Below are 24,472 nucleotides of genomic sequence, written 5' to 3' on the forward strand. Positions count from 1 at the left end.
GTTGTGCCAGTGTATGCCCAATTCTTCAAATACAAAAAAAATATTCACCGATTTAAATGGAAATTTGGTTATCAACCTCAGCAAAATAGTTTTCAGAGTTGAAATATTAAGGTAAGGCACCAAGAACAAAATATTTTAATGTAAGAATATTGTTTTTTAATCTATTTTCTCCCGGAAATGAGCAGTTGAAGATCATGGGTTATTCTTCACTTGAGCTTCATTTTAATACATGTAGGAATATTATGTGATATGTCCAGGTCGTGTTTGTTTTAGTTTACACGTGACATGTCGGAGATGGTCTAGTAATAGTTGTAGAGGGTGTTGTTCACAAATAATACATTGTTATGTTATGAATTTTAAGGTGTTGCACAGGCTATCATTTATGCTTTGCTTATTACATTGCCGGCTATGGCCATGACAGGAAGTATATGAATTGAATGTTGTCTTAACTTGAGTACCAAATTTCATCAAAATCTGAGGTGGTGAGGTGGACCATTTAGCATGGAATGACCCTGAAGTGATTTTAGGGAACCTATGGTGAACCAGTAGACTACTTCATGAAGCTAACTCTTTTTGACCTGTGGCTGCGATTGATTTTGACCAGGTATCTTTACACATACATTACTTTGATGGAACATATTACATGAAAGGTGTTAGTAAGAACAGTATAAAAGTAAGGTCCTGCAATTTTATTTACATGCTCAGGTGATTTGTTGACCCATAAAACCTTCACATGTCAAGTTGCATGTCAGTTGTGCCAGGGGTTTGGATTTTATTGATTATTTCTTAAATGACAACGGTTGTCATGGCAACATGATAGGTGTTAGTAAGAATGGTATAAGAAGAAAGTCCTGCAATGTTAATGACATGCTCAGGTGATCTGTTGACCCATAAAACCTTCACATGTCAAGTTGCATGTCAGTTGTGCCAGGGGTTTGGATTTTATTGATTATTTCTAAATTGACAACAGTTGCCATGGCAACATGATAGGTGTTAGTAAGAATGGTACAAGAAGAAGGTCCTGCAATATTAATGACATGTTCAGGTGATTTGTTGACCTATAAAACCTTCACATGTCAAGTTGCATGTCAGTTGTGCCAGGGGTTTGGATTTTATTGATTATTTCTAAATTGACAACAGTTGCCATGGCAACATGATAGATGTTAGTAAGAATGGTATAAGAAGGTCCTGCAATGTTAATGACATGCTCAGGTGATTTGTTGACCCATAAAACCTTCACATGTCAAGTTGCATGTCAGTTGTGCCAGGGGTTTGGATTTTATTGATTATTTCTAAATTGACAACAGTTGCCATGGCATCATGATAGATGTTAGTAAGAATGGTATAAGAAGAAGGTCCTGCAATATTAATGACATGTTCAGGTGATTTGTTGACCCATAAAACCTTCACATGCCAAGTTGCATGTCAGTTGTGCCAGGGGTTTGGATTTTATTGATTATTTCTAAATTGACAACAGTTGCCATGGCAACATGATGGGTGTTAGTAAGAGTGGTATAAGAAGAAGGTCCTGCAATATTAATGACATGCTCAGGTGATTTGTTGACCCATAAAACCTTCACATGCCAAGTTGCATGTCAATTGGGCCAGTGGTTTGGATTTTATTGATGATAATCTGAAAATTGACAACTTAATAGTTGCCATGAAAAGGCAATAATGGTATGATGGAGATGTCCCACATTGTTTTTGACATGCTCATGTGTATTTCTTTACCAAAATTTTTACAAATTACCACCCTTAATTCTAACATTTTGTTATGGTAAAGTCTAGCCCAAAATGCAGGATAAAAAAATAATTAAAAAAAAAATCATACCTCCCTTATTTTTCAAGCTATTTAAAAAAAAATAAAAAGCATTTTGTTTCTAATAACATTGCCTTTCATATGCAACAATAATTTAAGGGTTGAAAAAAAATATAAAATTTTGTGCCCATATCTACTGAGTCACAGAGGCCAGTTGATTTTTAGTCAATGCAATGTGTCAGCAATCTCTGGTCAATTAGGAATAGATGTTTTGGGAAGATGTGAAATTTGGAAAGGAAAATGAAATTTTGTTTGTTGTACACATGCAGGGATTTTTAACTTGTATCGTTTTTGCCTTTCAGATATTATTTTCTATGAAATTCAATCTGAACTCAATATTATGCAGATTTATGGTGATAGGATAAATTAAGATGAGTATGGCTGTTGTAATGTAGGAAACACATTGTGTGTTTGTGGCTAAATAGTGAGAGAAGGAAGTGTGCCAATGGACTGGAAGTGTGTCCATGTAATTCCATTCTTCGAAAACAATGGGGACAAATAAGAATGTAGAAGCTTTAGATGGATCAGTCTATCAAGTATATTTGGTAAGGCATATGGGAGGATGGTAATTGAGAGGATTAGAAAGGGAACAGATGGAGTAATTGGAGGAGAGTAGTGTAGGATTAGGATAGGAAGAGTGTGCGAAGATCAATTTTTGTAGTCAGGGAAATATATGAGAATTTTTGGCAAAAAATTAAGATATATTTCTGGCTTTTATGACTTTGAAAAAGGTGTACAGTATAACAGGGTTAACAGGAAGGTGCTATGGATGTTTGGGATAAGAAGTCAGTTTAGAGTAGTCAGGAGTTTTGACATGAGTAGTAGAACTTGTGTAAGGATCGGAAATGGAGAAAGCTTGTGGTTGAGTTGAAAGTGAGGCTGCAACAAGGTTGTATAATGTCACCATGTATTTTCAGGAAAGGGGAAAGATTTTTTTGGGCTTTTATGGATCTGGAAAAGGCTTACAATATGGTAGACAGAAAGGCACTGTGGGAGGTTATGCAGATATACGGGATAGGAGGAAAGCTTCTGGGAGCTGTCAAGAGTTTTTATGAGAGTAGTAGAGCATGTGTCAGGATTAGAAATGGAGAGAGTGAGTGGTTCGAGGTAAAGGTGGGACTTCGTCAAGGATGTGTTATGCCCTGGCTGTTCAACTTATACATGGATGGGGTAGTGCGAGAGGTAAATGCAAGGGTAGTGGGTCAGGGATTGGAGATGGTTAAAGAAAATGGAGAAAAGTGGGAGGTGAGCCAGCTGTTGTTTGCTGATGACACTGCTCTTGTGGCAGGATCGGAGGAGGGATTGAGGAAGTTGGTAACAGAGTTTGGGAGAGTATGTGATAGAAGAAAGCTAAAGATAAATGTGGGTAAAAGTAAGGTGATGAGATGTACAAGGGGTGAAAGTGGCAGTAGACTGGAAGTGAGCATTAAGGGAGAGCGACTGGAGGAAGTGGATAGTTTTAGATACTTGGGTGCAAATGCGGCAGGAAAAGGTGGAGTGAAGGTGGAAGTAGAATGTAGATTGAGAGAAGCGAGTAAATGCCTTGGTGGATTAAAGAGTGTAATGAGGAATAGACATTTGGGAATGGATGCTAAGAGGAGACTGTATGAAGGAGTGATTGTGCCAACAGCACTGTATGGGGCAGAAACATGGAACATAAGAGAAGAAGAGAGAGGGAGTTTGAATGTGTTTGAGATGAGGTGTCTGAGAAGTATGATGGGGGTTACTAGGCTAGATAGAGTGAGAAATAAGGAAGTGAGGAGGAGAACAGGAGTGGAAAGGGAGTTGGGAGATAGGGTTGATGAAAGAGTATTAGGATGGTTTGGACACATGGAAAGAATGAGTGAAGAAAGACTAGTAAAAGAGGTATGGAAGGCAGATGTGGAGGGAGTGAACATGAGGGGACGTCCTAGAATGAGGTGGATGGATGGGGTGAAGGGGGCTTTGGGGAAGAGGGGAATGTCTGTTGAGGAAGGACGGGAGAGGACAGAAGACAGGGGTGAATGGAGAATGGTTGTATATGGATGATGTTGTGATGCATGAGGTGGAATGGGCAGGGGGATGGGGGGTGAGGTAGTATGTGTGAGCAAAATTTGATGCAGCCCGAAGGGATTTCTCCCCATCTTCTCCTTTTATTCAATGGGGGGTCGCCGATTTAATGAAGCGGGCTTGCTGTGGATGTGCTCTGTCTTGCAACACTGCCTCTGACCCAGGGCAGTAGACAAGGTGCAGGAATGACCCGTCATCCAGGAGGTGCTAAGATAAGAGAGAAGAGGGAGGGTGGAGGGCTGTGGAGTGTATTTAGGGATGGAATGGGTGGGAATGATTTTATGCCTTTTCCTTTTTGGCTACCTCCCTTGTAAGGGGGAAGAAGCCTTGGTATATGTATGTATGTATGCATTGATGGGGTGATGCACGAAGTAAATGTAAGGGTGATGGGTAGGGACTTGGAGCTGGTCAGTGAGAGTGAAAAGAAATATGAGGTGAGCCACTTGTTTGTAGATGACACTGTTTATGGGAGCAACTTAGACAATTAGTGGTAGACTTTGGGATGGTAGGTGAGAGGAAAATGCTAAAAATAAATGTGAGAAGTAAGATGATGAGACATACAAATGGAAAAGGTGGCAATGAGTTGGAGGTGAGTAAGAGAGAATTGGAGGTAGTGAAGAGTTTTAAACATATAGGATCAAATATAACAGGGATTGGAGGACTGGGTGGAGGTAGAATATAGGAAGCATTTCAGAATCACAAATTTCTCGAAAAAGAAAAGAAAATCATCAATTACATAAATGTGGGACACCACACAGACTGTAGTAAAATTAGGCAAATAATAAAGAAATAAAGTTTGATCTTTTATGAACAGATAAACTATTTTGTTAATTCTGTTTGCTGATATGGTCATTAGAATTAGTATCAAAATGCAGTATATTCCAAATTGATGTTCTTTTTCATATCTTTACCTCCAGAGGCAAATTTTCACTCCAGAAGAATTACGAACATTGAGGGAATGTAGCAATGAAGCCTTCTACTATCGATGTATGCCACTGGCTGCTATTCTGTCATCTGGTGTTTTCATAGCAATTAGAAGAGGTAATAATTATTTTTTGATGTACTGAATTTTTAGTTTCATTTTTAAAATCAGCTTTATTAGTATTGATAACTGTTTTTTTCTCTTGTATAAAGGCATGTTATTCTGTCATCTGGTGTTTTCATAGCAGTTAGAAGAAGTAATGATTATTTTTTATTACTGTACTGAATTTAGTGTTTCATCAATTTTAATAATCAGCTTTATTGGTATTGATGACTGTCTTCCTGATTTTTTCTCTTCTAAAAAACTGCTCTCCTTTGAGAAGACAGATTGAAAGCTTTCATTCATTAATTCTGCCTGAGATGAAACTTCCTGAAAGGCCTCACCACCCCAGATTAGCTTGGTGATTTCTTCCCTGTGTCTCAGTTTACCTTTGATAAATCTGTAAAACAGTTTCAGTTTATCTCTACATTCATCTACAACAACCTTTTCAAAATTCCTTTCCACCTCTCAGCAGATTTTTTTTATAGCCATTTCTAGCTTGTTTATAAGCTTCCTTTGTTTTAATGCTTCCTCTTTTTCTCCATTTTCCATAAGCCATATCCCTGGCTTTGTAATTCACAAGCATTGCTCCTTTACAAAGCCTGATGGGATCTCAAATTGGATATTAAAGGAAAGTAGGGAACAATTGACTGACAAAATTTAGTCTTATTGTGTTCATTAAAAGAAAGATTAGTGTCACAGGACTGGAAAAGGGCTAACATGGTCTATTGCAATAAGCATCATGTGAGGACGGAGCCTTTATTGGTACCAATAGACTTGTTGGCAGCTGCCGTTTTCATACAGCTAACATGGTTGGAAATAAGGAGACACCACAGTTTCATTGACCGACACATACTGAAACTATTTGAAAGGATTGTGAAAGATCGGTGGGTCTGATATCATGATGAGATGAAAATTTGTAGTCACCTAGAGCTGCTCATACTATGTTGCCCAACATTCACCCATTCCAACGAAAAGCACAGAATCTCTTCACCGAGTGACTTAGGGGCTGAACTGGTTTCAGTGGCCAGTTTCCAGGAAGAGAAAACCAGGACAGTGGATTGTTTGATGTGTCTGGCAAATGATCTTTTAAATTAATCAAATGACCAAGAGACCATACATACCATGTCATATTACACCAAACAGCATTCATACAGACAGCCTAATGGATGTTGCCAGATACCTTGGAGCTCTAGGTGTTCTACAAGAGAAAACCAAGGTAACAAATTGATTGATTGAACTGTGCCCTTAATTTTTTCCCCCTAGTTTCAAGTGTTTGTTGATCGTTATGCATTTTTTTTTTTCTCTCTGTATATTACTTTTTCTCCACTTAATTTGTATGGCCATATTATCCTTTTGTTTCTCTGTTATTTACAATACTTGACAAATGTCAGCATTTAATTACATTTGTCATTTCTATTTCTAGATGTGGAGCATATTTAACCATTTCAATATGAGTCAAATAATCACATGCACATAAGGTTGCCTGATGTACAGTGATGCATTACAATAAGTGCATTAGAAAATATAAGGTAACTGCTGTTATACTTCTCTTTCACCCTGAATAAATATAACATCAGAGAAAACATGATCATGCCTGTTCACAGATTATGGGGGTTAATAACTTATAACTACAAAATAAATATAATCAGGAAGCTGATGCTGGTACACTCATATACCCCACTCACAGCTCATGGTGCATACCTAGGCATTATCGTATTCAAGAGGTTAAAGTTTTCAAGGTTTCACTGGATTTGTTTATTTCTCATTTTCATTCTCTTTAGTCCTTGATATGAGATTATACCTGTTTTCCATCTACAGTGGGTAGGATGCAGGGATCCCCTGTCATCCATGAGGAGCTAAGATGAGAGGGAGGAAGGCACTTAGACCAGACCCAACATCTTTCGCTGTCAGTCTTGACTATCATTCCCCCATTTATGTGCTGAAAAAAACTGACATCTATTGACTACTCTTCTTCTCTACCTCATCTACCTACCAGCCAGTGACAAAGAAGCAGGCCAACACTGATGTAACACTGACAGTTGTCCAACATTTTATCCTGGATAGATCTTTGGGGGCGGGGGGGCAAGGATTATGTATTCTTGTGGATTTTTAGATTTCCATTTACTGAAAACATTAAGGAACAGTTATTAATATTAACTCCCACTTTTTTACAGAGAGCTAATAATAGGAGTCAGTTTGCCCAAGGACTTACTAGTCAGCAACATGAAACAAACCCACACTATACAAGGAAAAAAAAATCCTAAAGAGATCTAGGAAGGCCCAAGGCTGTTGCTGGCTACTGTGAGATTGTGGATTTTGAGTCTGTGAAGCTTGAGATAGCATTTATTATTATATATATGTGATTACTGTGATATTCACCAGGTATTTTGTCTGCCAGTCCACGTTTTGGCTATGTTCCTAAGATCCTTGGAGCCTCTTTGGTTGGATATTTTGGAGGGAAGTTGTCTTACCAATCAGCATGTGCAGAGAAAATTATGAGACTTCCCAATAGTCCACTTGGAGAAGCACTAAGGAAGAAAAAGGGTGTAGTTGGGTTTCAAGAAACGTGAGTATTTCAACCAAACTTATTTTTGTTATAAGTGATTGAAATAACATAAGTCAGTTGAGCCCTTTTTAAAAATTGAATATATTGAAAAAAATTGACATTTGACATCTCTTGATAAAGTAGATTAATTGGGGTAGAGAGGATGAGACATTTTATAAGGGATCACATTCTGTCCTGTGTGTTCAAAGTTTACTGGGTGTAATTTAATGCTGAATGAGTGTTTGGTATAATAGAGGCTTATTTGAATGGAACAAGGTGTTTGATTTATCCAAAATTCAGTTTAATGTGATATTTTAAAGGTAATATAATTATACAGTTAAATGATAAATTTATTCAATTTTATGCAAAATCTGATTAAAGCAAATGCCAAATGAATTGTGTAATGATGAAATCATTGCCTTAGTTCTTGGTCATTGTACATGTACCAAGTCAAAACCCACACCCACATTAAAATACAATAAAGCTGCAAAGATCCAGACCAATTGGGGTGAAATCCTTTCCAGGTCTAAAAATTTGGAGCTTTCTAAAATTATAGACTTCAGCCTAACTCTTACCAGACCAAATAGATAAAACATTTCACATTAACTCTTCATTGTACTGTACTTTTATGCAATGATGTCTTAGATATTAATCAAGATTGATCGCAGTGCATCACAATCCATAGCCCCTTGTTTCTCTTATGGAAGACTCGTGGCCTCCAGATAATATTATCTTGATTCACAGCACTATGCTTTTATGCAATGATGCATACATATATCAAAGGCTTTTTCCTCCTCATAAGGGAGGTAGCCAAAAAACAATGACATAAAAACCACTCCTACCCATTTCATCCCCACACACTCCATCTCCATCCCTCTTTTTGTATTTACATAGTTGTATTTACCTAGTTGTATTATATGGGAAGGGGAGCTATGCTCGTGGTGACCCGTTTTTGTATCTTGAAAGTTAAAGTTTGTTCTTAAATTCTTGTATTGTGTTTGGACACACTATATCTTTATCCAATTTGTTCCATATATCTACCACTCTGTGTGGGAAGCTGATCTTTTTCAGGTCTCTTCTGTAGTTATCCTTTTTGAGTTTCATTGCATGTCCTCTTGTTTTTCCGCTATCCCACTTTAATAAGTCCTCTCTATCAAAGTATTCTTTTCCTTTCATAATTCTGTAGATGGTTAGTAGGTCCCCTCACTCTCTTCTTTGTTCTAGGGTTAGCAATTCCAGTTCAACCAGTCTTTGTTCATATGTCAGGTTTGCAAGTGTTGGGACCAACTTTGTTGTTGCTCCCTGTATTCTTTCTAATTTTCTTATATTCTTTTTTGTACTGGGCTCCTCCTGGATGATGGTTCATCCCTGCAGATGATTTCAATATTAATCAAGATTAATTACAAATTATCACATAATCCAGGTCTTCCACCAAACCTGGTGGATGCATAGAAGCATTATCCATTAAGAGAAGATATATATGAGGAAAATCCTTGTTGGGGCAAACACTACTGACAACCACTTTGTAAATAATGTCCACTTTACCCATACTTTGCTATTCGCTTTCCACGTTACAGGCAGTTTAACTTTCAACACATTATTGTGTTTTAAAGGTGCAGGTGTTTTCAGAGTGATACACAGGAAGTGGCTTGACCTTACAGCAACCACTTGCATTAGCACAAAAAAAAGTGCAAGCCTGTCCTTCATTGCCTTATGCCTGGGTAGTGCCTTCTCTTGAGTGATGTAGGTCCTCTTTGGCCTTGTTTTCCAAAACAAGCCAGTCCCATCACAGACACAATATATGAGATGTAGCCTTCACTCCCAACAAACTTTGCAAATTAGTCCACAAGTATATTCGCAGCTATTTTATCTGAACTAGCAGCCTCTACATGTCTTCCAACACTATGAATTCCATATTTTCAACAAAATGTGTCAAACCACATTCTATGTATGTATCTATCCATATACCAAAAATGTTTTCCCTCTGTAAGAGAAGCAGCCAAGTCAAAAAACACATACCCACTCCCACCTATTCCATTCCAATCCATCATGCTTTCCTCCCTCTCATCTCAGCTCCTCATGGATAACAGATCTTCCCTTTATCCTGCCCACTTCCCTGGGTTAGAAGCAATGCAGCAAGACACTACATCCACAATAAGGCAACCCCCCCCTCCTCTCCATCCCCTCATGTGGAAAAAGAGAAGACAGGGAGAAATCCCTTTGGGCAGTGTCAAAATATCATTCATACATAACCACTCCCTACTCCTCCATCCTCTCCCCTTTCCATCCTTGCATCACAGTATCATCTATACACAGCCATTCTCCACTCATCCCTATCTCATAACTTCTCCCTTCAATGCCCCTTTCACCCCATCCATCCATCTTATTGTCAGTCATCTCTTCAAGATCACTCCATCCACCTCTGCCTTCCATACCTGTTTTACTAATCTTTCTTCACTCATTCTTTCCATGCATCCAAACCATCCCAATACTCTTTCATCAGTCTTATCTCCCATCTCCTTTTCCACCCATGCTATCCTCCTCACTTCCTTTTTCACTCTATCCAATCTATTAAACTGTACCATACTTGTCAGACATTTCATATGAAACATATTTAAACTTTTCCTCTCTTAAATTCCAAGTCTATGCTCTACACAATGCCATCAGTACAATCACCCCTTGAAAGCAGTTACATGAAAAGTAGAAAATTTGTAGTAGTGTATGTACCCCCCAAAACACAGTTCTGGACAGAAAGTGATTATTCCAAACTGTTGGAAGATACAAAATATGAACTAACTAATGTATTGAAAGAAAGAGGAAATATAGTAATTATGGGCGATTTTAACTCAAAAGAAATATGTTGGGAAGAAGTGACAGTGCAGGGTGAAGACCTCTGGGGAAACATACTACTTGATATGACCATTGAATACACAATGACTCAGTGGGTAAAAGAAAATACTAGATACAGAAACAATGAGGAACCATCGAGACTAGATTTAATACTTATGTCAGAACCTGAAATTGTGGACAGAATTTATTACAAAACTCCAATAGAGATGAGTGACCATGTACTAATAGAATTCAAACTAAGAGCAAATGGACTGAAGAAGAAATGAGAAGCATTGAAAAGGAAGAATAATGTACAACAAAAATTGAGAAACTCAAAAAATTCTTTTGAAACGCAAACTGGGATAACTTCCCTAATGAAGAAACAAAGATGGAAGAGAAATGGAATATACTAAAAGAAATTTATAATGAGGGAGTGAAGAAATATGTACCACAACAGAAGCAAGAAAGAGTATACATAAAAAGCTGATATAACAAAAAAATGTAGCGAGACAAAGCTTGGAAAAGATAAAAACGAGTAAATGACAAACATATCAAACTAAGAAATGATTATGTAAAAATATGCAGAGATGAAAAGAGAAACTATGAAAGAGATATAATAGAAAAATGCAAGGAACAACCTAAACTATATTACAGGTATGTAAATGGTAAACTAAAAAACAAACAAGAAATGGAAAACTGCACCAGGGAAATTACAAATATAAAGAAGTAGAAATGGCTGATATTATTTCAAATTGGTATTTTCTACTTGATTCGCCTCTTCCTCTTTTAATTTCCTTCCAAAACATCTTTTTATTACTTTAAAAAATTTCTGTCATACTCTTACCCCATTTTACATCTGCTCTCCTCTTTGCTTCCTTTTTGTAGATCTAGGAAAGCGCAATTGGTCCATCCGTCCCTTTCTTGTATTATATCTAGTAGCCTTGAGTAAAAGCAGATCAAATTTGTGGTGCATGATCTTCCCAGTCTGAATTCAAATTGCCTCTGGTTTAGTATAACATTCTCCTCCAGATGTTTTATCCATCTACTTTTTATAACTTTTTGCAGATTTTTGCTACTGTGCTTGTAAGGGAAACTGGTCTATAATTTGTTGGGTCTTCTTTATTTCCTCCTTTATAGATTGGTACAATATCAGCATTTTTCCAGTCTTGTGGTATTTTTCCTTCTTTGAGTAAGCAACATATTATGTTGTATATTTTGTCTACTAGTTGTTCTTTACATTATTTTAATATTCAATTTACTATTCCATTCGGGCCGTGTGATTTTCTGACATTGAGGTTTGTTAATTGATCTATTATTTCGTTTTGTGTTATTATTATTTCCTTCATAGGGGGATTTCCCTTCTTTCAACCTGTTGTTGTATTTTTTCTCTAGTGAAAACCGACTTAAAACGTATGCACATAACTTCCACCAATTTGGTATCTTCTGTGTATTAGGTGTTCCCCTAGTGTAGTTTCACTATTTCCTGCTTGTTTTTCAGTTTCTCATTTACATATCTATAGAATAGTTTTGGCTGATCTTTGCATTTATCTATTATGTCTTTGTCATATATACACATATTTTTACATAATTGTTCCTTTAACATACCATTGCCACTTTCTAGGTTTCTTGTCTTTTCTCCATCTCTTCCAAGCTTTGTCTCTTCTATCTTACGTCCAACTTGCTGCCACCCTCCCCCCTTGTACATCTCATCACCTTACATTTATCCACATTTACCATCAACTTTCTCCTATTTCGGAAACATATTCATAATCATATCACCCACCACTCCATTAACACACTGAAAGATAACACATTGCTGCATGCCAGACCCCCTGATATCCACCCTTCTGAATCCTCTCTCCCACGAAAGGACAGAGTTCACCTGGCCAGACTGCGGTGCGACCACCACCCAGCACTTCTAAGCTACCAGAAGAGGCTGGATGACCACATTGTGAACAGCTGCCCAGGATGTAACACTTCACCCCATACCATACAACACATAATGGAAGACTGCATTATACACAGTCATGCATGCAAACAACACAACATACACTCTATAAAGGATTTGTGGGAAAACCCTGTTTCAGCTGTGGCATTCCTTGGGGAGATGGGACTGCTCGGACAGACAGTCTAGGGAATGACAACAACAACAACTTTCTCCTATTGCATACCTTCCCAAACTCTGTCACTAATTCCCTTAATCACTCCCTCTGACCGTGCCACAAGCACAGTGTCATCACTTAACAGCAGCTGGCTCACCTCCCACTTTTTTCCATTTTCTGTAAGTATCTCCAGTCTCCCACCAGTTACCTTTACATTTACCTCCCACACCTTTACCTCAAACCACTCACTTTCCCCCAATCCCATATATCTGGAAAACCTCTTGCATTGCCTTCCTGTCTACCCTATCATAAGCCTTTTCCAGATCCATAAAGGTGAATGCTAGGGTAGTGGGTCAGGGATTGGAGATGGTTAAAGAAAATGGAGAAAAGTGGGAGGTGAGCCAGCTGTTGTTTGCGGACAACACTGCGCTTGTGGCAGGGTCGGAGGAGGGATTGAGGAAGCTGGTGGCAGAGTTTGGGAGAGTATGTGATAGAAGAAAGCTAAAGATAAATGTGGGTAAAAGTAAGGTGATGAGATGTACAAGGGGTGAAAGTGGCAGTAGACTGGAAGTGAACATTAAGGGAGAGCGACTGGAGGAAGTAGATAGTTTTAGATACTTGGGTGCAAGTGTAGCAGGAAAAGGTGGAGTGAAGGTGGAGGTAGAATGTAGATTGAGAGAAGCGAGTAAATGCCTTGGTGGATTAAAGAGTGTAATGAGGAATAGACATTTAGGAATGGATACAAAGAGGAGACTGTATGAAGGAGTGATTGTGCCAACAGCACTGTATGGGGCAGAAACGTGGAACATAAGAGAAGAAGAGAGAAGGAGTTTGAATGTGTTTGAGATGAGGTGTCTGAGAAGTATGGTGGGGGTTACTAGGCTAGATAGAGTGAGAAATGAGGAGGTGAGGAGGAGAACAGGGGTGAAAAAGGAGCTGGGAGATAGGGTTGATGAAAGAATATTAGGATAATTTGGACACATGGAAAGAATGAGTGAAGAAAGACTAGTAAAAGAGGTATGGAAGGCAGATGTGGAGGGAGTGAACATGAGGGGACGTCCTAGGATGAGGTGGATGGATGGGGTGAAGGGGGCTTTGGGGAAGAGGGGAATGTCTGTTGAGGAAGGAAGGGAGAGGACGGAAGACAGAGGTGAGTGGAGAATGGTTGTATATGGATGATGTTGTGATTGCATGAGGAGGAATGGGCTGGGGGGTGGGGTAGTATGTGTGAGTAAATTTTGACGCAGCCCGAAGGGATTTCTCCCCGTCCTCTCCTTATATGCAAGGGGGGTCGCCGATTAAATGAAGCGGCCTTGCTGTGGATGTGCTGTGTCTTGCGACACTGCTTCTGACCCAGGGCGGTGGGCAAGGTGCAGGGATGACCCCGTCATCCAGGAGGTGCTCAGATGAGAGGGAGGGTGGGAGGGGTGTGGAGTGTATTTAGAGATGAAATGGGTGGGAGTGTTTTTATGCCTTTCCCTTTTTGGCTACCCCCCTTGAAAGGGGGAAAAAGCCTTGGTATATGTATGTATGTATAAAGGCCCAAAAAACATCCCTACCTTTTGCTAAATCTAATCTTTTTCACATATCTGCCTCAACACAAAAATCTGATCCACACTACCCCTACCTTTTCTAAACCCACACTGTTACTCACCAATTACTCTCTCTGTTCCTCTCCTAATCCTCTCAAAACCCTCCCATAAACCTTCCCAGCTACACTCAACAAACTGATCCTTCTTAAAGTAGTACAGTCACATTTGCCCCCTTTTCCCATAGAAACTGGAAATATACAGGTACTCCTCCAGTCTTCCAGCACTCTACCTTCCTTTAGGCACACATTGAACAATCTCACTAGCCAGTCCACTATTACTGTGCCTCCCTTCTTCAGACACAGCATAACAGCTATCCAACCCAGGTGCCTTACCTGTTCTCATAATTTTCAAAACTACTTGTACAAACATATATATATATACCAATGGATTTTTCCCCTTTACAAGGGAGGTAGCCAAAAACAAAGGCATGAAATCCTCTCTCACCAATTCCATCCCCACACACTCCACTGCCATTCACCCCCCTGACTCCTCCTTATCTTGGCTCCTCCCAGATGATGGGTCATCCCTGCATCTTGTCCACTGCCCTGGGTTAGAAGCAATGTAGCAAGACAGCACATCCACAGCAAGGCTGCTTCATTTAAACAGTGACCCCCTCTCTGTCCCCTCATGCAGAAAAAGAGAAGATGGGGAGAAATCCCTTTGGGCTGTGTCAAAATATCATTCACACTCCCTCACTCTCCATGCATCACAGCATCATCCATACACAACCATTCTCCAATCACCCCTATTTTCTGTCTTCCTTCCTCCCCTCTTTCCCAGTGCCCCTTTTACTCCATCCATCCATCTCATCTGTGGTCAACCCCTCATGTTCACTCCACCTCTGCCTTCCACACCTCTTTTACTAATCTTACTTCCCTCATTCTTTCAATGTGCCTAACCATCCCAATACTCTTTCATCAACCCTATCTCCCAACTTCCTTTTCACCCCAGCTCTCCTCATCTCCTCGTTTCTCACTCTACCCAGCCTAGTAACCTCTACCATACTTCTCAGGCATTTCATCTCAAACACAATTTATTGAGGTCAATCAAAGTGGCATTTGCTTATTTGGATGAAGAAATAATAAAGAAAATACTAACTACACTAATAAGACCAAAATTTGAGTACGCAGCATCACTTTGGACACCCTGTACCAAAAAGAATATTAAGAAACTAGAAAGAATACAAAGAGTGACAACCAAACTAGCACCGACTCTCGCCAAACTAACATATGAGCAAAGACTGTCCAAATTGAATCTACCAACTTTGGAACAAAGAAGAGAAAGAGGAGATTTGCTGACTACAGAATAATGAAAGGAATGGAAGTTTTAGACAGGAATGACTTGTTTGTGTGGGACAAAGGTAAAATGAGAGGACACGGAAAAAAAATGAAAAAGGACAGTTATAGAAAAAACTTGAAAAGGAACAATTTCCCACACAGAGAGATAAATACATGGAACAAATTAGACAACAAAACAGTATGTGCACACACTATACAAAATTTTAAGATAAAACTTGATGCGGAGAGATACAAAGACGGGTCACCACGAGCATAGCTCCCCTCCCGTATATTACAACTAGGTAAATACATAAACTCTTCCTGTCTGCCTTACCATAGAAATCTGATCCACGCAACCCCTACCTGTCCTAAACCCACACTGTTCCTCACCAATTACTCCCTCTGTTCTTCTCAAAATCCTCTCAAAACAATCCCATAAGCCTTCCCAGCTATACTCAACAAACTGATCCCTCTGAAACTATTTGATATGGTTTAACATCACAAACTCCTCCCATCAGAAGGCTAGGATGGTGCCCCTTTCAGGGGACTTTGTAGCATGAAATTTAATTAACCATGCCCTTAGTTCAACTTCGCCGGTGGCAGGATTCGAACTGCCTTCCCCTCAACCTTCGCCACAAGTAACAATGCCCTAACCCGTTCAGCCAGTGAGCTTCCAGATGCCTTACCTGTTCTCAATTTTAAAAATCACTTGTACATACATATATCTGAAACTACTCCTGAAATTACTAAACTACTTGTACCTCATCTTTTCTCGTTTCTCCTCTGTTTTCCTCTCTCATCATAGTCATTTTCTTAGCACTTCCCACTACTACCACCAATCCCTCCCTATTCTTGTCCAGATTCAACAGCTCTCTAAAGTACTCTACCCATCTTCCCCTTACTGCCTCCTGTTAACATCTGTCCATCTATGCCTTTCAACTTTTCTTCTGTACTTGATTCACCTTCCTTTCCTCTCTTAACTTCCTTCCTAAACATCTTTTTATTACTTTAAAAAATTTGTCATACTCTCCCCATTTTACATCTCTCCTTTTTGCCTCCTTTATTTTATGTATTGCTTTTCTTTTTTCTTTGTACCTCTCATGTTTCTCTCATCCTATTTTGCAACCAATCCCTGAAGTCTCTCTTCTTCTCTATTACTTTCTTTACTTCATCATCCCATCATGAGGATAAGAAAAATAGGTAAAGCTTAGGGGACATTCACATGGGATGTGGATGTCAGGCAAATTGTATTTGGTGAGAAACATGAGGAATAGGGCAACTGAACCAGGAATCTATCAGAGAGCTTGCAAGAGATGATTCACAGATCTGAAGAAGGATGAATGTGACTATGCAGTAGTAGCATTTATCCCCAATTATTGGTTAATTTAAATCTTTAATTATCAACGATGAACAGTGTGTATAGCTGCAAGTGGTGTTTCTGTGAGACAGCTGTCAGAGAGAATCCCCTGCTGTTTGTCTTAAAAACCTGTCAATACCCTCATTTCCATATTGTCTGTAGACAAAGCTCAAGATCACTTCATTTCATCTGTTCACATAATGAGAATTAACAGCCAATAAAATTGCCCCTCCTCAACCATGTGTAAGAAGCTGGCAGAAATAATCCCACACTAATACAACACAAACTCCAGTTCATTATTTCTTCCTATAAAGGCCATTGATGGTGCCCAAGGACAGCTGGTTGCTACCATAGGGCTGTGAATTTCCAGTATTCTTATGAAACTCAAGGCAGCTTGCTATTGTTATTGTCTTGCCATACCCAATCATAAAAAATATTCCATGTATTCAGAACTGTTGAATTCTTTACTTTTCAGATTAGCCATGGAACCTGGGTTTTCTCTTGGCTTTGATTCTTCTACTGCTGCGGAACGCCAGTCAGAACAACCCATTTTTGATGACCATCGTCCAGATGTACGTGACCATGTTGAAGGATTAGATGATTACCACAAAGTGACAGATAGTAAGTCTCCTTCCAACCATCCCCATATGCATATGTATCTGTCTATATACCAAGGGCTTTTTCTCCTTTAAGGGAGGTAGCTGGTCGAGCCATGCACCCACTCCCATCCACCACCCAATGTTTCCTTCTCATCTTATCTCCACATAGATGAAGGATCCCTGTCTCCTGCCAATGCCTGGGTCTGAAGCAATGCAGCAAGACACAGTACATCCACAGCAGGGCCACTGCGAGATATCATCCATTCACAATCATTCTCCACTTACACCTATCCCTTGCCTTTACTCTTCTCTGCTCAACAGACATTACCCTCTTGGGCAGCAATTCTTCCTTAATACATATTGAGTTGAAATTGACCACTGCTTGAACTTGAAGAAGTTTCTTGCATAAAGACTCAGTCTTTCATATTGTGTATTTTTCTTTATTAGAAAGTCAAAATAAATAAACTTACCAATCAGATCCTTACCTCTGGTCTTTCTTGCAGAAAACCCACAGCCTCCAGGAAACTGGTAACAGCCCCCAGTCAGGACCATAAATCACTTAGAAAAGAGATATTGTGTTGTTGTCTGGGGATTGTTAATGTGATGCATAATAGCATGAGGTTTTCTGTTTTCAATGTAGTGGTTGGAAAAGACTTATGACAGGGTAGACAGGAAGGCACTGTGGAAGGTTTTGCAGATATATGGGATTGGGGGAAAACTGTTAACCACTTCCATACAGTGACGCCTATGTAGACGGCATGAGGAGCAAGTGGGTACGCGATGATACTGACGTCAGCATCTTGATTATATTTATTGTAGTTGTACCAACGTAACCTCCATTCTCTCTAAACTGGCTTCATCATATTTTCTATGGTTATCAAAATTCACGGGTGAAAGAGAACGAACGATTGAGCACTGACTTTATTTTTTATAATGCAATTATTATGACGCAATATCACACGTCGGGCAGCTAATGCTGCCAGAGGTGCGATGTGCCCCAGAGTGAAGAGGTTAAGGGCACTCAAGAGTTTTTATGAGGGTAGTAGAGCCTGTATTAGAATGGAAAATAGAATCGGTGATTTGAAGTAAAGGTGGGACTGCGTCAGGTTGCCATGGTTGTTCACTGTTCTACTTTTGATAACTTTTTCACATATTTTTGCTATTGTGCTTGTAAGGTAGACCAGTCTGTAGTTAGTTGGATTTTCCTTGTTCCTTCCTTTATATATTGGTACAATATTTGCATTTTTCCAGTCTTGTGGTACCTTTCCTTCTTTGAGTGAGTAATTATATTGTACATTTTGTCCATCAACTCCTCTATGCATTCTTTCAATATCCAATTTGCAATTCCATTTGGATAGTGTGATTTTCTGACATCAAGATTTTTTATTTGGTCTCTAATTTCCTTCTGTGTTACAGTTATTTCCTTCATTGGGAGGAATCTCTCTCTATTCCCTCACAGTTCTGTGAACTTTCAATTGTGAATACCAATTTGAAATAATTGTTCATAATTTCAGCCATTTCTACTTCTTCGTAACTTCCCTAGCGTAGTTTTTCCATTTCTTGCTTGTTTTTTAGTTTACCATTTACATACCTGTAAAATAGTTTAGATTGTTCCTTGCATTTTTCTATTATATCTCTTTTTATAGTTTCTCTTTTCATCTCTGTGTATTTTTACATAATCATTTCTTAGTTTGATGTATGATTGCCATTTTCTCTTTTTATTTATCTTTTTTTCCATCTTTTCCAAGCTTTGTCTCTTTTATCCTTAGCCTCACTACATTTTTTGTTGTACCAGATTTTTATGTATACTCTTGCTTTTGTTGTGGTACATATTTGTTCACTCCCTCATTATAAATTTCTTTTAGTATATTCCATTTCTCTTCCATCTTTGTTTCTTCATTTAGGAAGTTATCCCAGTTTGCATTTCGAAAGAATTTTTTGAGTTTCTCAAAATTCGCTTTGTTGTACATTAGTCTTCCTTTTCTATGTTTCTCATTTCTTCTTAAGTCCATTTGCTCTTTTAGTTCAAATTCTATCAGTACATGGTCACTCTTCCCCTATTGCAGTTTTGAAATAAATTCTGTCCACAATTTCAGGTTCTGACATAAGTATTAAATCTAGTCTCGATGGTTCCTCATTGTTTCTGTATCTGGTATTTTCTTTTACCCACTGAGTCATTGTGTATTCAATGGTCATATCAAGTAGTATGTTTCCCCAGAGGTCTTCTCCACCCTTCACTGTCATTTCTTCCCAACATATTTCTTTTGAGATAAAATCACCCATAATTACTATATTTCCTCTTTCAGTATTTTAGTTCATATTTTGTATCTTCCAACAGTTTGGAATGATTGCTTTCTGTCCAGGACTGTGTTTCGGGGGGCACATACATTACTACCAATTTTCTACTTTTCATGTAATTGCTTTCAATTTTATCATAATTGATTCTACATTTTTTTTTCCTTCTGTTATCTTTGTCACATCTAAGTCTTTCCTAGTAAAAAAAAATTATACTCCCCCACCCTTGTCCCACAGTATTTGGTGGTAGAGGACTTTTTATTTTCGTTTCTACAATTCCCATTATGACTGGTTTTTCTAATGCCAGATAGTCATTTAATTCATAAAGTCCTGAAATCATTCCATCTATGTTGAGATAGGCTAACTTTAATTTTTTCCTTTCTCAACCTTTTCTGTCTACTTTATATACTTTTTCTTGATATACCATTTTCTCGGCCACAGGTCCACCACTCTCCAAAAAAAATCATTCTTTTCAGTCTCGGTTCTCTTTTCATTTTTTTCATTTGCTTCATTTTAAGTTCCTTTTCTTTCTCTTTTTCTTCACTCATTTTATCCATACATTTTTGTAATCTTCACTATTTGCTAGTTTTGTTGTTCTAGAGAGTACCTCCTCTGCTATCATTTGAGACCTAAGTTTTACTTTTAGTGGCCCATACTGTTTTTCTTTTGAGTATTTTTCCTATTTTATATATTTCCTCAACTTCTTTATATTTTGTACTTCCTCTTGAATCTCTTTCAGAATTTCTTTAGCGCACTCTTTATCCTCTTTTTCTCGCTAATATCTAGGAACATCATGTTTCTCTTTAATACCAAAGATTAAAAGGCATCTTTTTTTTTATCCACCGTGTCCCTGACCACATTTCCTTCTCCTTAATTACTTTAATTACCGTTTCCTTAGCATTTTCCTTGACTTTGTTCCACTATTTCTTTAAAAGAAATTTTTTTACTTTCCTGTTCTACTTTTCACTGTTTCTTTATTTCTTGGAAATAATTTTCTCTTATCTTCTCTTCCACTTTCTCGGTCACTGTCTGTGTTTGATCCTTCATTTCTTTATTTAATGCCTCATTTTTATTTATATGTTCATTTTTCAATCTTTCATTGTCTCCCTTGATCATATTTAGTTCCTTTTTCAAACCATCTATCTTCCAGTTAGTCTCTTTGCCCTCCTTAGTAGGGCTACCTCTTTATACATTGCCTCATACTCACTTTTGAGTTCGATTATTTCATCTAATAAATTGTTGATCACTCTTATTTCTCGTTATATTTTTAAACCTGGGTTCACTATCTATTTCTATCCCTCTACACATTCCACCCTCTGTCAAAACCGGAAAGTAAATTTCTTTCAAATCTTTGGTACATCTTCGGGGTTTCATTCAGGCATGTCCTTTTGGGGATCACCCCCAGTGGTGATTCCACCCTACTTACAAGACATCTCTTCGTTGGTTCTTTATTCCTTAAATTGCCATTATTTTCTTCCATTTTTAGAGTAACTGATGCCAAAAATAAATAAATAAAAACACAAAGACAGTTACATTTCTTGGTCACTTCTCCCTTCCCGCTTTTTAGTAAACACAACTAGTGCTGGTTTCAAAATCGTGTCTCAACAAACCGCTGCTTAGCACTTTGGAGCTTCTTTTCGTATGTCCTACTTCAACTGCTGCTGACGTATGTGTGTTGTGATGTAGTTTTCCATGGGTAATGTTACAATATGTAAGGTTACAAGGGGTATTGGGTGCAAGTAATGTCTGTTAACCAGGGAAGGGAGATGGTAAGAGACATGTGAACAGAGAGTGGTTGCGAGTGGATGAGGAATCAATGCAGCCCAAAGGGATTTCTTCTTGTCTGCTCTATGAATTCTTGGTGGATGAGGTGGGTGGGGTTGGTGTTGTCATGTAATGAATCTGTGCGAGTAAACCAGCTTCAGATGTCAGCCCCATCTGTGGAGGAACTGTGTTTTGCTACATGCTGCACTGTTTCTGATTCAAGTAGTGGTTAGGGCCAGGGATGAACCTTACCTTTATTAACAAAGAGCTAAGGTAATGGGGACAATAAATGGGTTTTTAGATGGGTGTAGGATCATTGAAGGGTGGATATATGATTTGACTTGAATTAGCCACTCCTTTGTAGGGAAGGTCTTTTGGTAATGTATGTTCATATGTAAATATTACACTGCCCTATGCTTGCTTTTTCCTGATGACACATTTTGCTTTAGTAAGCCATAAGCTAAACTAGTGGCTGTGGATTGATTGTTCTGTATAACATATTTATATGCCATCATGCATATTGTAAGATTTATGTGGAAAATTAGAATTTTGAAACTACCGGGTGTAAGTTTTGAGTTGAATGAGGATATTAAGATCACCATTTTCTTTTACAGGCTTAAGTCCATACACTGAACAACCCAGTGATACTGCACCTCAACAGTTTACTTCCTATGCAGAGTTAAGGCAAATGAACAGAGAGGAATATGTCAACAAGATGGCAGAAAGATACAGACGTTTACCTCAAGGTCAGATGGTGTTAGAAGTTTAGAACTGAAATGTTGAGTTTTGATCTGAGGATATAATAATTGAGCTTAAGTGGAAACAGCTTTGTATTCAGAATCGTAGTGAATTTTCATTCATGTATAACCTTGAAAATACTGTTGAATCTTTCAGATTCTGCACAGAATCCTGGAGCTGTTCAACAAAGTGTTTCAACCCAAGAGCAGCCCTCTAGCATTAATAATCCTTATAGTCAACCTGTTAGTTCAACTCCAGCACCAAAGAAGAACAAATATGGAGATATTTGGGAAGAGTAAAATGCACCTGTTAAAATAGTATCACTTTATGTAAATAGTATTTTCCTGCATTTTGAGAAAATTTTCTTAATTCTTTTTGTGCTGTATATAATAGTAAATATTCAATGAGTTGAAATATGGCTTCTTGATTCAGTCTGATAAATTTAGTTCTTTTAATCAAACTGATGTCCACGCTACACATTGCCCAGGCCCACACATCTCTTTGTTGAGATATCAGGCCTGGACCAGGCACCATAACCCCATAGTAAGTGAACATGGGTGATATTTATGGACTTGGAAAATGCATATATTTAGAGTAGATCAAGAAGTAGTGTTGGAGATTGACCAGTGGATGGAATAATAGGGAAGTAAGGTGTGCTAGGAATTAATGAAAGTGGGATGAAATATTTGCATATTGTAAAAGAACTGATGATAGTGAACAGTGAAGGAAAATGTACATGTATCCACATGAACCAGGGTAGATGTTGAGAGGGGTTACTGGATTATATTGTGGTGAATATTAAAGAGAATAATCTCCTAGTTGCCCACCATCAACACTTGTTAATACCCTCTCCTCCATCTGGAGGTGCAGCCCCTACAGGCTTACATTCGGTTACATTCGGTCTCTGTCCTGGGCCCAACATGTTGCTCTGTCAGGCTCAGTTATATTTTCCTCCACATTTTCACATAAGTTGAGCTACCTGTGACTGCTTCTCTCCTCCTACTACTAGAATCCATTGGCATAAAAACTGTCCCACACTAATACAACTGACAACAGCCCATAGTTTCTTCCTGGAGAGATTTCTAGGAGGGGCCAATGACTGTTGTTATGTGGTTTCCAGTCAATGAAATTTGAGGGAACTCTTATTATTATCATATTGTGCCCAAGAGGGTGATTGGATGAATTCTATACATGAATGTGTCATGGGGAGGGAGTGGTAGAATGTGATCATATTTAGGGGGAAGGAGATTGATAGTGGATATAAAAGGAAGAAATAAGAGAATGAAGGTGGGATGAGATATGCTAAAAATGAGTTGAGTGAAAAGGGGAAAGAGGAGGAAGAGGATGAACAGAGTTAAACCCAGAGATATATGAAATGTATTGAAAGAGAGGGAGAGAAATTGGAGTACAAAAATAATTTATATATTTCAAGGAAGAAATATTAAAGTGTGGGATGAGAATGGATAGGAACAGAATTTAAGGTAGTAAATGGTGGAATGAAGAGGTGAGTGGTGGTGGTGGTGGAAAAGAATTGTTTTTATGAGGAATAGTTTCACAGAAGCATGACATGAGGTGAGGAAGAGTAAGAGAAAAGTGGTGAATTTACCTAATTATGGTATGTAGGAAAGGAGATGGGGAGGTGTTTGTCTGAATTTTGAAAGGAATAAAAAGATGTTTTGGAAAGGAGTGAAAAGTGCAAAAAAGTCAGATACTACAAAACCCTCTGTGAGGGGCACCATCCTAGCCTCCTGATAGGGGGGAGTGTGTGATGTTAAACCATATCATCATATCACTGAGCAGAGTGTATAGGGAACAGGGACAATTATTAATGGAAGAGAAGGTTGTGAGAGAGAGAGAGATAGAGTATTTCAAAACATTGTCAAATGCAAAGGAGGACAGGGAGGCTTTGATTGTGGCAGTGGGAGATGCTAAGAGAATGATGGGTGAAAAGAACCAGGACATGCAGAGGGGGTGGTGCACAAGCACCTGCCCCTTTGCCCATGGAGGTCAAAGGTTTCCCTTGGTATTTAGACTTGAGAGTGTCTCTTTGTAAAGGTACCATTATTTACCACAAATGTTTTACATAAACTGAGTCAGAAATCAATCAGTCATTCTCTTGAATTTCACCAAGTGGAAAACCTGTAGCTCCACATTGGCTAGTATTGGTCCTTGGAACCTCCCACAAATCTCTGTGGGAAGACTGTTGTTTGTGTTGTATCATTGTGGGACTCTTTTCATGTCACTGGCTGAAAGTTGTTGGAAGAAGAGAGCAGTTGCCATTTTTCAGCTCTCTCAAGTGTGAGTGTAAGAAATACAACTAAATTGATAGGAATAGTGAATCCAGTCCAGAGATTGAGTGTCAGCCCCTCAGGGCTGCACCTCCTGATGGAGTTGTGGGGTTTTGATGATTTTGGAAATAAGCAGCTTCACTGTCCACCTTGCAGAACTACCACATGCAGGAACTCATCATTGGTTCATCAGT

At 38.6% G+C, this 24,472-nt stretch overlaps 1 protein-coding gene across 1 annotated transcript in view; it reads left to right on the top strand.

Annotated features, from left to right (window-relative positions):
- Nucleotides 1–23,508, top strand: part of asrij (OCIA domain-containing protein asrij) — a 24,597-nt gene extending 1,089 nt beyond the window's left edge. Inside the window, exons 2-6 of the mRNA XM_076197160.1 lie at nucleotides 4,786–4,909; nucleotides 7,275–7,458; nucleotides 17,070–17,215; nucleotides 21,867–21,998; nucleotides 22,147–23,508. Of these exons, the coding sequence (XP_076053275.1) occupies nucleotides 4,786–4,909; nucleotides 7,275–7,458; nucleotides 17,070–17,215; nucleotides 21,867–21,998; nucleotides 22,147–22,289 (729 nt within the window). The 3' untranslated portion in view covers nucleotides 22,290–23,508. The remainder of the gene's footprint in view (nucleotides 1–4,785; nucleotides 4,910–7,274; nucleotides 7,459–17,069; nucleotides 17,216–21,866; nucleotides 21,999–22,146) is intronic.
- The last annotated feature ends 964 nt before the right edge of the window (nucleotides 23,509–24,472 follow it).

This window comes from Oratosquilla oratoria, chromosome 13 (genome assembly GCF_046742065.1).
Source record: "Oratosquilla oratoria isolate Oo_2021 chromosome 13, ASM4674206v1, whole genome shotgun sequence".
Classification (NCBI taxonomy): Eukaryota; Metazoa; Arthropoda; class Malacostraca; order Stomatopoda; family Squillidae; genus Oratosquilla; species Oratosquilla oratoria.